At 41.3% G+C, this 12,239-nt stretch overlaps 1 protein-coding gene across 1 annotated transcript in view; it reads left to right on the top strand.

Moving 5' to 3' along the window:
- Window positions 1-2,856, top strand: part of EDEM3 (ER degradation enhancing alpha-mannosidase like protein 3) — a 70,933-nt gene extending 68,077 nt beyond the window's left edge. Inside the window, exon 20 of the mRNA XM_032862649.1 lies at window positions 2,817-2,856. Within this exon, the coding sequence (XP_032718540.1) occupies window positions 2,817-2,833 (17 nt within the window). The 3' untranslated portion in view covers window positions 2,834-2,856. The remainder of the gene's footprint in view (window positions 1-2,816) is intronic.
- The last annotated feature ends 9,383 nt before the right edge of the window (window positions 2,857-12,239 follow it).

Genomic DNA, 12,239 nt, shown 5'->3' on the forward strand with positions numbered 1-12,239 from the left:
GCTCTCTTGTTTTAATTTCTAATTATTCTTTTGAGAATTTTTAAAAAATTTAAATTACCATCATAGTCCTTTTTACAATAAAACCAGCATTTGTTCTCTCACCAAACCCCATGCCAGATTCATCATAAAGGAAGCTCAGCATAAGTAATTCAGATAGTGCTTATAATTTTGGAAGTGGGGGGTGGGGGGGGAGCTGATTTAGTAAATATTCCAACCGGTCGTTTTATGCACAAGGCTTCAGTCAGAACATAGAAAAAAAAAACATTCTGTGAATGAAATATTGTACGTTCAGATTTTATAAAAGACATTTTTAAAAGCCCAATTTACAGCCGTATATTTTCTTATGATGTAATTTATGAAAAAGATGTCTGTACTAACAGGTGCTGTAACACTACTGTTGTTGGATTTTGTTGTTTGGTGATAAATGTATACAATATTTCTAAGGGAAACTATGTACTGTGATGTAAAAGTCTGGGCAAAATGTATATAATCCTTGTATATAATTGTGTATTTGATTATAATTACTGATTGTAAAGATTTAATAAAATATGTAAATATTCTGGTCTAGTTTTAATTTGGATTTACAGCATCACTTTGCCTATCTTTATACTTTGGTATCTTTTAAAAAATTTTTTTCACTAGTCTGTCTTCCCTTTAATTTTCTTTTTACCCCAGGGGGGTAAATCTGGGGATAGTTTAGGGTATAGAAACAAGCACTGAAGAGTTCCACAACCCAAATAGTGCCAAGGACCCTCAGAGCAGCGATGAGTTAATAACTCACAGTGTCAATATTGGTGACATGTTTATATTTTGAATTTACTTAATAAAATCTTTGGCTCTTGTCATCCAAAGTCAATGTAGCCTCTCCTGTTGATTCCAGTGAGGCCACTTCCTTTTATTTATTTATTTTTTTTAAAGATTTATTTATTTATTTATTTGACAGAGATCGCAATTAGGCAGAGAGGCAGGCAGAGAGAGAGGGGGAAGTAGGCTCCCCGCCAAGCAGAGAGCCCGATGCGGGGCTCGATCCCAGGACCCTGGGATCATAACCTGAGCCGAAGGCAGAGGTTTTAACCCACTGAGCCACCCAGGCGCCCCTGGGGCCACTTCCTTTTAGCAGCCACTTTCAGATCCTGGGATACTGTGCTTCTCATGTGTACCGTTCCAGACTTTCTGAGCACGGACCTCTTGAAAGGCCTAATCATAATTACTATTATCTATTGATAATTGCTTTCTTTAAAGATGAGTAAATTGAGACCCGAAGTTCTAAGCATCTCAAAGTCCCACATTTGGTGACGGGGCAATGGGATGGGATCTCTGGTCTATTTCCTGAGCCCATGCTCCTTTCAGTGCACCTTTTCCATTTCTCTGTCCTTACCCCTTCTCCCACCTCCGTTACAGTTTCGGCTCACCTTTCACTCAGCCACTACCTTCCCACCTGACCACTTTCTTCCCATTTGGGGTTAAAGTTTAGAAATGGTAGCACCCATTCTCGGGGTCTCCGGACATGAACTCTGGTGTCAGCATGCCTCTATTCCCCGAGGACAGTACCACACTATTTCAGCAAGAGTTTAAAGGATCTAATAGTATCTCTTGGAAGATTTCGAAGGGGAGGTTGCCTTTCTTTCCTGGGTAAAGCAAGTTTAAGATTCTCTCTACTAAGAGAAGCTAAGGATTGTGAGGGTTGAGAATAGTGTCAGCATCTACCAGCGAGTAAAGTTTAGATTTCCCAAAGCTTTGCTCTTGATTTACTCTAATAAGCCTGGAGGTCTGTAGTGTTCATCTTCAGTGAAGAAGTAATGATAGACCCTTGAGGATTCTCTTAGTTCATAAAAGAACATACTTGTCATCCCAGATGACCGAAAAATGCTTAAGTCAGTGGCAAGATGGGAATATAATGCTAAATGAAGAAAAACCTGGGACTGTATATATACGATCTCAACTCTGTTGTATATGTAAAGAGAGATTCATTTATTCAGCAAAGACTTACTGAGCACCTCCTGTGTGCTAGACATTGCCTGGGGCAGTGGACAACACATAGAAAAGAAGGTGGGAAATAAAGTAGTAATATGATAATGAGTTTATGAACAAAAACTTACAATGAGAGAGGATAGTGATGGAAATCAGCATAGTAAAAGAATTAACTAGCCAAAATATTAACAGTGGTTGTCTCTGGATTGTAGGCAATTTCTCTTTGTTTACTTATAACTTCCTGTGTTTTCATAAGTTTACAAAATGAGGAGTATGATTTTAAGAATAAAAATGGCCTGGTTCAGTTCAAGGATAAAAGGGAGAAAGAAAAATACCACATCAGAACCCTACCATCTTGAGCTTCTGCACAATTCAAGTCCCTGATGTGCCGTGGAGCTGTCATGGACAGAAGCAATGAAGGATTCCAGAATAGACCACCCGAATTATGTCGCTTTGGCAAATTGATTGTTTTGAATTAAAGTTACTCAAGAAACAGCCAGTGTGAAAGGGACACTCTGACCTTCCTTTGTTCCCTGAAAAGAGGAAATAAACCTGCCACATGAAAGGTACCATCCCTGTCCCAGGAGGCTAGAGGCATCCTTATCACCAGAGAGCCGAAAATTCCGGGCAGAGAGGGCCATTTAGCAAACCTTGTTACTTGTTCACTAATTTGCTACACCAACTCCAAACCCTTTTGTCTTGCTAATTTTTCACAAATGTATTACTTCCTTGTCTGAAAAGTGTGACAAAGCTGCCTGCTTTGGTCTCCTCTTTGAATCTTGTATTTTTATGGGCTCCCTTACGTAGAAAATTAAATTTGCTTTTCTCTTGTTAATCTGTCTTAGGTCAATTTAGTTACTAGATCCACCAAAGAACTCAGAAGGGTGGAAGGGAAAAGCTTTTCTCCTTTACAACAGCATATAGCTGGGACTCAAAAGACTGCTCAGGAGGATTATGTGGAATGGGGAGAAGAGAAGAGGGTCTAAACCAGGGCCCTGAGATTGCTGGTGTTTAAGGCAACAGGAGGAAGGGCTTGTATGGAATGTAAAAGGGCAGGTGGAGAGAGAGGAGGAAAATGAGGACAGAGCAGTGTTACAAAAACCAGAAGAAAAGATGATTTCAAGGAGAAAATTGGCAAATAATCTGAAACCCCCCAAAAAGTTGGTACCAGCAAACTCACTACACAAGAATGTTGGTTCAGTGTGGTCCTGTTGTCTAATATTTTTAAAAAGCCAAGAAAACTAGGTGAGATTTCATCTTAAACGCCATTCAGGTTGAAATGATGAGACAACAAAGACCTCCAGCATGCAACCCCTGAGCTGGCAGAGCCTTGACCTCCAAATGTCAGTGTGGGGAGAAGACTCCTCCATTTTCAAGGTACCATTCACCAAGCTCTAGCTCCAGACTTACTATGGACACCAAAGGCCGCCTTCCAACTGTTGAGATTTTCTGGGTTAATCTTTCAAAGGGTGATGATATGGCTTTCCAAACGGAGATTATTGGTTTAATCAAGCAGGTCAATAGGGAGAAAAAGCCTCATGCATTCACTTTCCTACAATTCTAATGTCAACCATGGACACCTTCTTTGGTGTGAGGCCATGCAAGTTCCTCTTCTGAATCCAGTTCAGATGTCCACTCCATCAACATGTCTGGCCAGACTACTGCCTCAGCTTCACCCCAGCACCTTCCTTCTGTGGTTCTGGGGGTTCCCTGACTCCCACCCAGGATACATCTGTAAGCTTCTGCTCAACCCTACAGTGATTCCTTCAAGTTCCAGCAAAGATCTAAGAGATCTGGTCTAGTTACCTCCTCTTCACAGGCAGGGTAATGCCTAAGGCCCTCTGCAGAGCCAATCATAAAAAGAGCTGCCACTTTCTGAGTCTTCACCGGGCCTCAACAGATACTGGGCACTCTGTATCAGGGAGTCCTTCCCTATAGGACAACCTCGTGAGAGGTCTGTAATTTCATTTTCCAGATCAGGAAGAAGAAGATTCAGCAAAGTGGATCGGCTTGCCAGACAGGAAAGACCCAGTTAGAGGGGGCTGGAATTTGAGTCTAGATTGATCTAAATCAGATTACTGCACAGACGGTTGCCAAACAAGGCTGCATCGGGAATTCTTATAAACAACTAGCCAGCCAACCAGCCAGCCACCACAGGGATCTGGAAATTGAAGGTACGTCGCACTTACCAAAGACGTGGGAATAGGAGAATGGGCTGCTTTCGGATTCAAGCCTTATGGTCTTTGCGCCAGAAGATATTTATTGGAAATGTGTCAAAAGGCTGGGGAGGTGAGTATCCCTCTTTCCAAGGTAATTACCAGTTTCTCTGATCTTTGGCTCAAACATATTATCATCCCTAGTCAGAAGGGCAAGACCTAGGAGACATGTCTGAACCACACCAAAAAGCCACACAAGTGGGTCTACCAGCTCATCACTGGACTGGGAATTCCTGGAGAAAACAGAAAATTTGGCCTATTCCTCTTCTCCTCACCTAGATCAGCACCTGACTGTCGAAAAGCCCTCACTAAACACTTCTGGAGTGAAAGGAAAAAAAACAAAAACAAAAACCAAAAAACTGGTTTTGAACAAAGGGACAAACAAAAAGAGCTAGGATTCGCAATCACCAAGAAATGTCAAAGACACGACGCACAGGCTTTGAAGACGGTGGTATGAAGATAATCCCACACTATTTTTTTGTTGGAAGCAGACATTGTGGGGAACACAACTCATGCAGTGATCTCAGAGTTTTAGGGCCAGAAGAATTCTGTTTCCTTTCCATCACTGATTCTCCCTGCTGGACAGAAAAGAAAAAAGAACCCAGAGGGGGAAGTGACCTGACCAAGGTCACACATACGAGGCTTGATCACCTCTTTAGGGTCTGAGGCACCTGTTTCAAAGTCATTCATTCCCCTGCCTCAGGGCCTTGGTACCTCCATTCCTTTGCAAGTTAACATTTAGCCAGTGGGATGATGACGAACTTCAGAGCTGCTCCTGAGGTGCCTTTGCAAAACTCCAGGACGCCCCTGAACGTGCTTTACAAGCTACTGACTCAGATAATTTATTATTTGTTATTTACACGTTCAGCACGTTCAAGCAAAAGTGTCCTTTAATTCCCTGAAAACGGGCCATTGTCATTGTTAGCGTTTATTCTTCTCTTCCTTTCCCGATGAATAAACCCATTAATGAAAGAATACGCTGTGTACTTTCTTTTGTTCTGTTATTCATCTGAATGAATGTGGGTGGGCAAAGCTCAAACGGTGAGACCAAGATACAGATCTTTTGCCTGGTGGGCCCTCTTGTGGGTCGCAAACCTAGCGGTTCCCCAGGTTTCTTTCTGGGGTTGGCTGAAATGGTTCTCTTTTGACCTAAAATGACTGAACTGAAACTTCTAAATTTGAAACTCTGAGTAAGATACAGAACTACAATGATAAACAACCTGTTAGTATTTGTTCTGGTAAAGCAATAAGGGAGAATTCTAGCCTCATGAAGTCAGAGACATCGCGTCTTCAGGCAGGATTTTCTAAACCCCTGTAAAGTTCGCTAATAGCTTATAGTAAGAATGATCGCTGATTGGATATTTACCATATACTTAGAATTTATAAAGCCATATGAGACAGGTTAACATTGTTATTCCCAATTATTAGTCCCACCAATAGAAGTTGGGGTTTTTAACTCCAAGAAACACACTCTGGCTAAACAAAGCAGGGTGGTGGGGAGGCACTGGCGAGAGTGTTCTCTTGGAGGATTCTAGCTGCAGCAACGAGGGTTGCTGGGGGAGGGAAGAGGTTCTCAACGTGGAAGTTACAAGTACTGACTCTGAAGCCAGACTGCGGAGATTCGAATCCTGGCTCCTCTCCTTGCTCTATGTGACCTTCACCTGGGGGTCTCCATTTCCTCATCTGTAAAGTGGGATTATTGATAAAACCTTTTGTTAGTTCTGTGTAAAGTGCCAGGTAAATGTGCTTTTACGTCCCCTCCTGTCCACCGCTGCCCTCCCCTCCCCTCCCCTTCCCTCCCCATAGACTGCTGTCCTTGAACTTCAACTATAAATTCTAACTATATTAGCTAGTTCAGTGTCATCGCTAGCAGGAGCTTTGGCCATGTGCTCTGTCCTTGGACTTCTGATGGGTCTCCAGATGGAAAAGTGGGGAACTCTCCCCGCTTTTCCAACCAGAAGAGACAGACCTAATCATCTCTTTCTCTCAAGACAGCAGAAAAGTCCCCTTGGAACAATAGCAGCTTTCAAAGGCCATATTTCGGGGAGAAACAAAGGAGTGGCCTGGATTATTTATACAGGTCTTGTGCAACAGGAGACCAGAATAATAAATTAAATCTCGGAATGAAACAAACTACACACAGGAGAGCGGGGCATGTCCTGAGGACATCGGGTTTTGTCACTACCCCAAGAACTCCCAGGGGAAGACCTGCCAAGTGGGGGTGCTCACCAGCTGTCTGACACAGTCCCTAAAGCAGCCTCTGAACAACACAGGTTGGCGTGGCAGGGGGGTGGGGGGGAGGGCCCGGCAGCGCCCAGGCGGCCATTACCGGGGAGGACTTCTACCACACAGAATGTGGGCTCTGGGGAGGGGGGCAGCCCACTGCCAGCAGGTCTGGGCTATGGAGCACCCACGTCTTTGCACAGATTCTAAAGCTAGAAAAAGAGCCCTAAATTGTCAAAAAATTGTATAGGAATGGAGGTGGAAGGCATAGGAGGGATGGAGAGAGGGATGGAGCTAGGGAGGGACAGAGGGAGGGAGGAAGGAAAGAGGGGAGGGAGGGATGAAGGAAGGAAGGAAGAAAGGAAAGAAGAAAGGAAAGAGGAAAGAAAGAAAGAAAAAGAAAGAGAAAGGGAGGGAAGAAGGAAGGAAGGAAGAAGGGAGAAGAGGGAGGGAGGAAGAAAAGAAGAAAAAGAGAAAAGTTGTAAAAGAAAAAGAAAGGCAATTATTTTGGGGCACCTGGGTGGCTCAGTGGGTTAAGCCTCTGCTTCAGCTCAGGTCATGATCTCAGGGTCCTGGGATCAAGCCCTGCATCAGGCTCTCTGCTCAGCGGGGAGCCTGCTTCCTCCTCTCTGCCTGCCTTTCTGCCTACTTGTCTGTCAAATAAATAAATAAAATCTAAAAAAAAAAAAAAAAGAGAGAAAGAAAGGCAATTATTTCAATGAAGTACTGACTTTACAAGGGAAAAAACGCAAAGCCAATTTCCTGGGAATTCTCACATCACTATGAAAAAAGCCCATTGCACAACACATCTCCCTGGAAAAAGTAGGGGAAAGTGTCTCCTTCATGTAGCCTTGGGCCACTCAGAGCCTTATAAATTCAGGCTGGGACATAATTTTTTCTTTGGTTCTTGAGGGTTGCATCCTTTTTATTGTTGTTTCTTTTTCTTTTTCCCCTGCAGAAATTTTCTCTTTCACATATAAGAACCAAAATTTCTTCCCAAAGCCCCTCATTCCCAGAACTTGCTTGGAAAATGTCTGTCTGATCTTGTAATGCAAAACCACTCGCTTGCACTGTGACCTTGGCAAGTTACCTAACTTCTCTAGGACTTGGTTTTCTCCTCCATAGAGTATGGTTTCATCTACCCAGCAAGCTCTCCTCCGTTTTCTCTGTTTGGTGGATCCCCCAGCAGGACTGACGCTATAGAAATAGAGGCTATCAGATACGGTCTTGCTTTGTCAGCCTCTCCCGCAGCCGTGGGGTGAGGTCATAGCTTCAATTCTGTGACCTGGAACTTTGAATTTGGGACAGGATCCCCTGGAATCTGTTCCCATGAGAGTGGTGGCAGCCACTACATTCAACAGAGACATGGTGACAACATTTGGGTCCAGAGACACTGAGAGGTCTATGTCCCGTGTGTGTGTGTGTGTGTGTGTGTGTGTGTGTGTGTGTTGCTGAGGGACATACTTGTTTCCTACCCCTCATGCTTCTATGGGGAAGGTCCTCTCTAACCCTGCTTTGCTTCTCTATCCATTAGCTACTGGGTTGCTGAATTGGAAGCCATCCTGTTTGTGGAAAACATGCTTCTTGGTTTACTTTTGTGCAGTCAAAGGACTCAGCCTCTGAGTGCAAGGGGAAGCCTGGGTTTTCCTGCTCTGCCAGTTCCTGGGCGGGTCAGTCTCCCTAATTCTGTAATGAGGTGTTAGTGTTTCTGCATTAGTCCATTCAGCTATTGCTTTTTTAAAGCTTAAGTTTATTTCAGAAAGAGATTTTTAAAGAGATTTATTTATTTATTTGAGAGAAAGAGAGAGAGAGTACAAGTGAGGGCAGGGGCAGGGGGAGAGGGAGTGGGATCAAGCCCCACATTGGGCTCCCTGTTCAGTGGGGAGTCTGCTTGTCGCTCCCCCTCTGTCCACACCTCCCCAGACCCTCCTCCCCAGGCTTGTGTGCACTCTCTCTCAATAAACAAAATCTTTAAAAAAGAAAAAATCACATGCTTTCGTTTCCTGACTTAGCCAGCCAGATAGTCCTATATGAGCATCTTTTATATATAAAAAAAGTTCTTTAAGCACGGGATGATCTTTAAATGCATGATTATTAAAAAGATCATATATGTGTACTACTTAAAATCACATTCAGACCAGTGATACATGACTTTTACTTTGGAAAATACTGTATTATGCTTTACAGAATCCTTTTTTTTTTTAAGATTTTATTTATTTATTTGGCAGACAGACATCACAAGTAGGCAGAGAGGCAGGCGGCAGGGGGGCGGAGAAGCAGGTTCACCGCTGAGCAGAGAGACCGGGGCTCGATCCAAGGACACTGAGATCATGACCTGAGCCGAAGGCAGAGGCTTTAACCCACTGAGCCACCCAGGTGTCCCATTTTTTTTTTAATTACCATAGCTGTTCTTGTCTGAAAGTAAGAAATGGTAAGCTCCTTTAAAATGAGCCTCAAATAATACTCATGCAGCTACATCATTCAGTAGGTTTGCATGACATTTATGCAAATTTCAATTTCTCTTTATTACTCTAACTTTCTAGTATGTGTTGAACTCAAGTAGTGTGATTCCACCAATTTTGTTATTGTCGAGATTATCTTGGCTATCCTACTCCTTTGCATTTCCACATAAATTTTATTTATTTATTTTTTAAAGATTTTATTTATTTGACAGAGAGAGAGAGAGATCAAAAGTAGGCAGAGAAAGAAGGGAAGCAGGCTCCCCGCTGAGCAGAGAGCCCGATGCAGGACTCGATCCCAGGACCCTGGGATCATGACCTGAGCTGAAGGCAGAGGCTTAACCCACCGAGCCACCCAGGCGCCCTCCAGATAAATTTTAGAATAACTTGTTAATTATTTCAAAAAAGTCTGATGAGATTTTGAGTGGGATTGCATTAAATCTAGAGATCAGATTTGGGAAGAGCAAACATAGTGAGTCATCCGTTCTATGAACATGTCTTTCTACGTAATTGGACCTTCTTTAATTTCTCTTAGCAGTGTTTTATAGCTTTTAATGTAGAGTTTTTTGCATGTCTATTATTATATTCTCAAGTGTTTTGTGTTTATGATTATATGGAGTTCTCAGTTTTTAAAAAAAATTTTATTTAAAATTTTACCTATTGGTGCTAATATGTAGACAAATAATTGATTTTTGTATATTGACCGTATCTCCAACAATCTTGTCAGATTCATTTTTTGGTTGTAGGAACATTTTTTGTAGATTCTGTAGTATTTTGTGTGTAAACAATCATGATGTCTATAAAGAAATGAAAGTTTTACTTTTTCTTTTCCAATCTTGATCCATTTATGTCACTTTTTGGCCATCTAAAACTGGCTAGGACCTTTGGTACAATGGTGAGTGGAAGAAGTGACATTTAACATTCTTGTTTTATTCATGAAATGAGAAAGTATTCAAATCTCATTATTGTATGTGATATTAGTTGTATATTTTTCAGATTGAGTAACTTCCCTCTATTCCTGATTTGCTGGGAATTTTATCATGAATAGCTATTGAATTTTGTCTAACACCTTTTTTTTCATCTATTGAAATGAACATGTGATTTTTCTCCTATATACTACTAATCTTAGATTATATTAATTGGTTTTCAAGTATTTAACCAAACTTGCATTCCTGGGATAAACTCCACATGGTAATGATGTATTTATACTTTTTACATATTGCTGAATTTGACTTGCTAATATTTTGGTAAGAATTTTTGTGTCAGTATTCATGAGGTTGGTTTTATTCTCTTTTCTTTTTTTTTTTTTTTAAGCAGGCTCCATTCCCAGAGTTGAGCCCAACATGGGGCTTGAACTCATGACCCTGAGATTTAGACCTGAGCTGAAATCAACTGTTGGACACCTAACTGACTGAGCTACTCAAGCACCCCTTCTTTTTCTTGTTTAGGATTTTATTTTTAAGTAATCTCTATACACAACATGGGGCTTGAACTTACAACCCCGAGAAAAAGAGTCACATGCTCTGAGCCATCCAGTTGCCCCTATTCTCTTTTCTTAGAGTGTTTTTATCAGGCTTTGGTATTAGTTATACTGGCCTCAAAACAAGCTAGGAAGTATCTCCTCCTCTATTTCTGGAAATGACTTAGGACTGGTGTTATTTCTTCCCTAAATATTTGATTGAATTTACCAGTGAAATCCTTTTGACTTGAAGTTCTTTTTGTGGGAATGTTTTTGATAAGTTCAGTTTAAAAACAGATATATGGATGTTCAGATTTTCCATTTCTTCTTTTGTCAGTTTGGTAAGATATTCTTTAAGGAATTTGTGCATTTCATTTAAGTTGTTGAACTTGACATAAAGTGTTTCACAATAATTCTTTTTTTTTTTTAATTTATTTAACACAGAGAGAGATCACAAGCAGGCAGAGAGGCAGGCAGAGAGACGGGGGAAGCAGACTCCCTGATGAGCAGAGAGCCCGACGTGGGCCTCGATCCCAGGACCCTGAGACCATGACCCAAGCCGAAGGCAAAGGCTTAACCCACTGAGCCACCCAGGTGCCCCTCACAATAATTCTTTATTATTTTTTATCACCTATAAGGTTTGTAATATCTTCTCCTTTCTAAATTTTTTTAGTTTAATTTGCTGTGTTTTTCTAGTTTAAGATAAAACTTAAATTACTGCTTTTAAACATTTTCATTCCAGTTTCTGCCTTCTTCTGGTTGTTTTCTCCTATGTTTTGGACAGCTGGGTAAAATATTTTTCCATACTTTATAAGCATTAACTGGAGGATATTTATTTTAATATAAGTCATTCCACCATTATTGGAACTGGAATCCAGTTGTTGTTGTTGTTGTTTTTAATTTATTTATTTATTTTGGGGGAGGGCATAAGGAGAAAGACTCCCCACTGTCCCCTATGACACAAAATTCTGCAGTTTCTCTACCTTCTCACAACCCCCGCACTGTTTCCACTTCATTGCTAAGAGAGACTCAGGGCTCGATCCCTGGACCCTGGACCTAAGTGAGAATCAAGAGTCAGAAGCTTAACTGACTGAGCCACCCAAGTGCCCCTGCAATTCAGATTCAAGCTTAATCGTCTTGGGTAAGTATTCTTTTTCTTTTTTTAAGAGAGAGAGAGAGAGAGTGCACATGTGTGTGTGGGCGGGGGAGCAGAGAGAAGCTTAAGCAGGTTCCATGCCCAGAGCGGAGCCCTAAGTTGGGCTCAGTCTCAGGACCCTGAGATCATGACCTGAGCCAAAATCGAGTCCGTCACTTAACCAACAGAGCCATTGAGTAAGGATTCTAACCCAAGTGCCAATTTCGTCATCTGTGAAGTGGGAGATAATATGATAACATATACCTTAGAAGATTGCTTGTCATGGAGAGCAAATGAGTTAATGCATAGGGAAACACTTCTGAAAGAATAACATGATATATAAATTTTATTTACTATCATTAGTGCAACAAAAGGAATCACTCCGATGGCATGTCCTTGTATTTGCACTTAAAGTTAAGAAACAATACTAAGTCATTTAATTTTCATAGCCTGGCAGATGAAGAAGATTGTTCTTTACTCTCTTCCAAGATCGTCTAACTTACCTTGTAATTATAGGCAGTTTCATTTTCAACTGATATTGATTAAATACCTATCGTGTATGTATTAAGCATTTTATGTGCACTTTTTCAGTTTATTACTCATAAAAATAGTACCCTCCAACTTATCAACATGTAACAATAACTCAAAATCTCTCATACCTTGATTCTACTCTTAAAACTTTATCCTAAGGAAATCATCAGAGATGGCTCCTAGATTTATGTGTAAAATGCTTTTTGTAACCTTATTCATAATAACAAAATATTGGGAGCAACCAA

The sequence above is a fragment of the Lontra canadensis genome, unplaced genomic scaffold, assembly GCF_010015895.1.
Source record: "Lontra canadensis isolate GAN:19392208 unplaced genomic scaffold, GSC_riverotter_1.0 scaffold24, whole genome shotgun sequence".
Taxonomy (NCBI): domain Eukaryota; kingdom Metazoa; phylum Chordata; class Mammalia; order Carnivora; family Mustelidae; genus Lontra; species Lontra canadensis.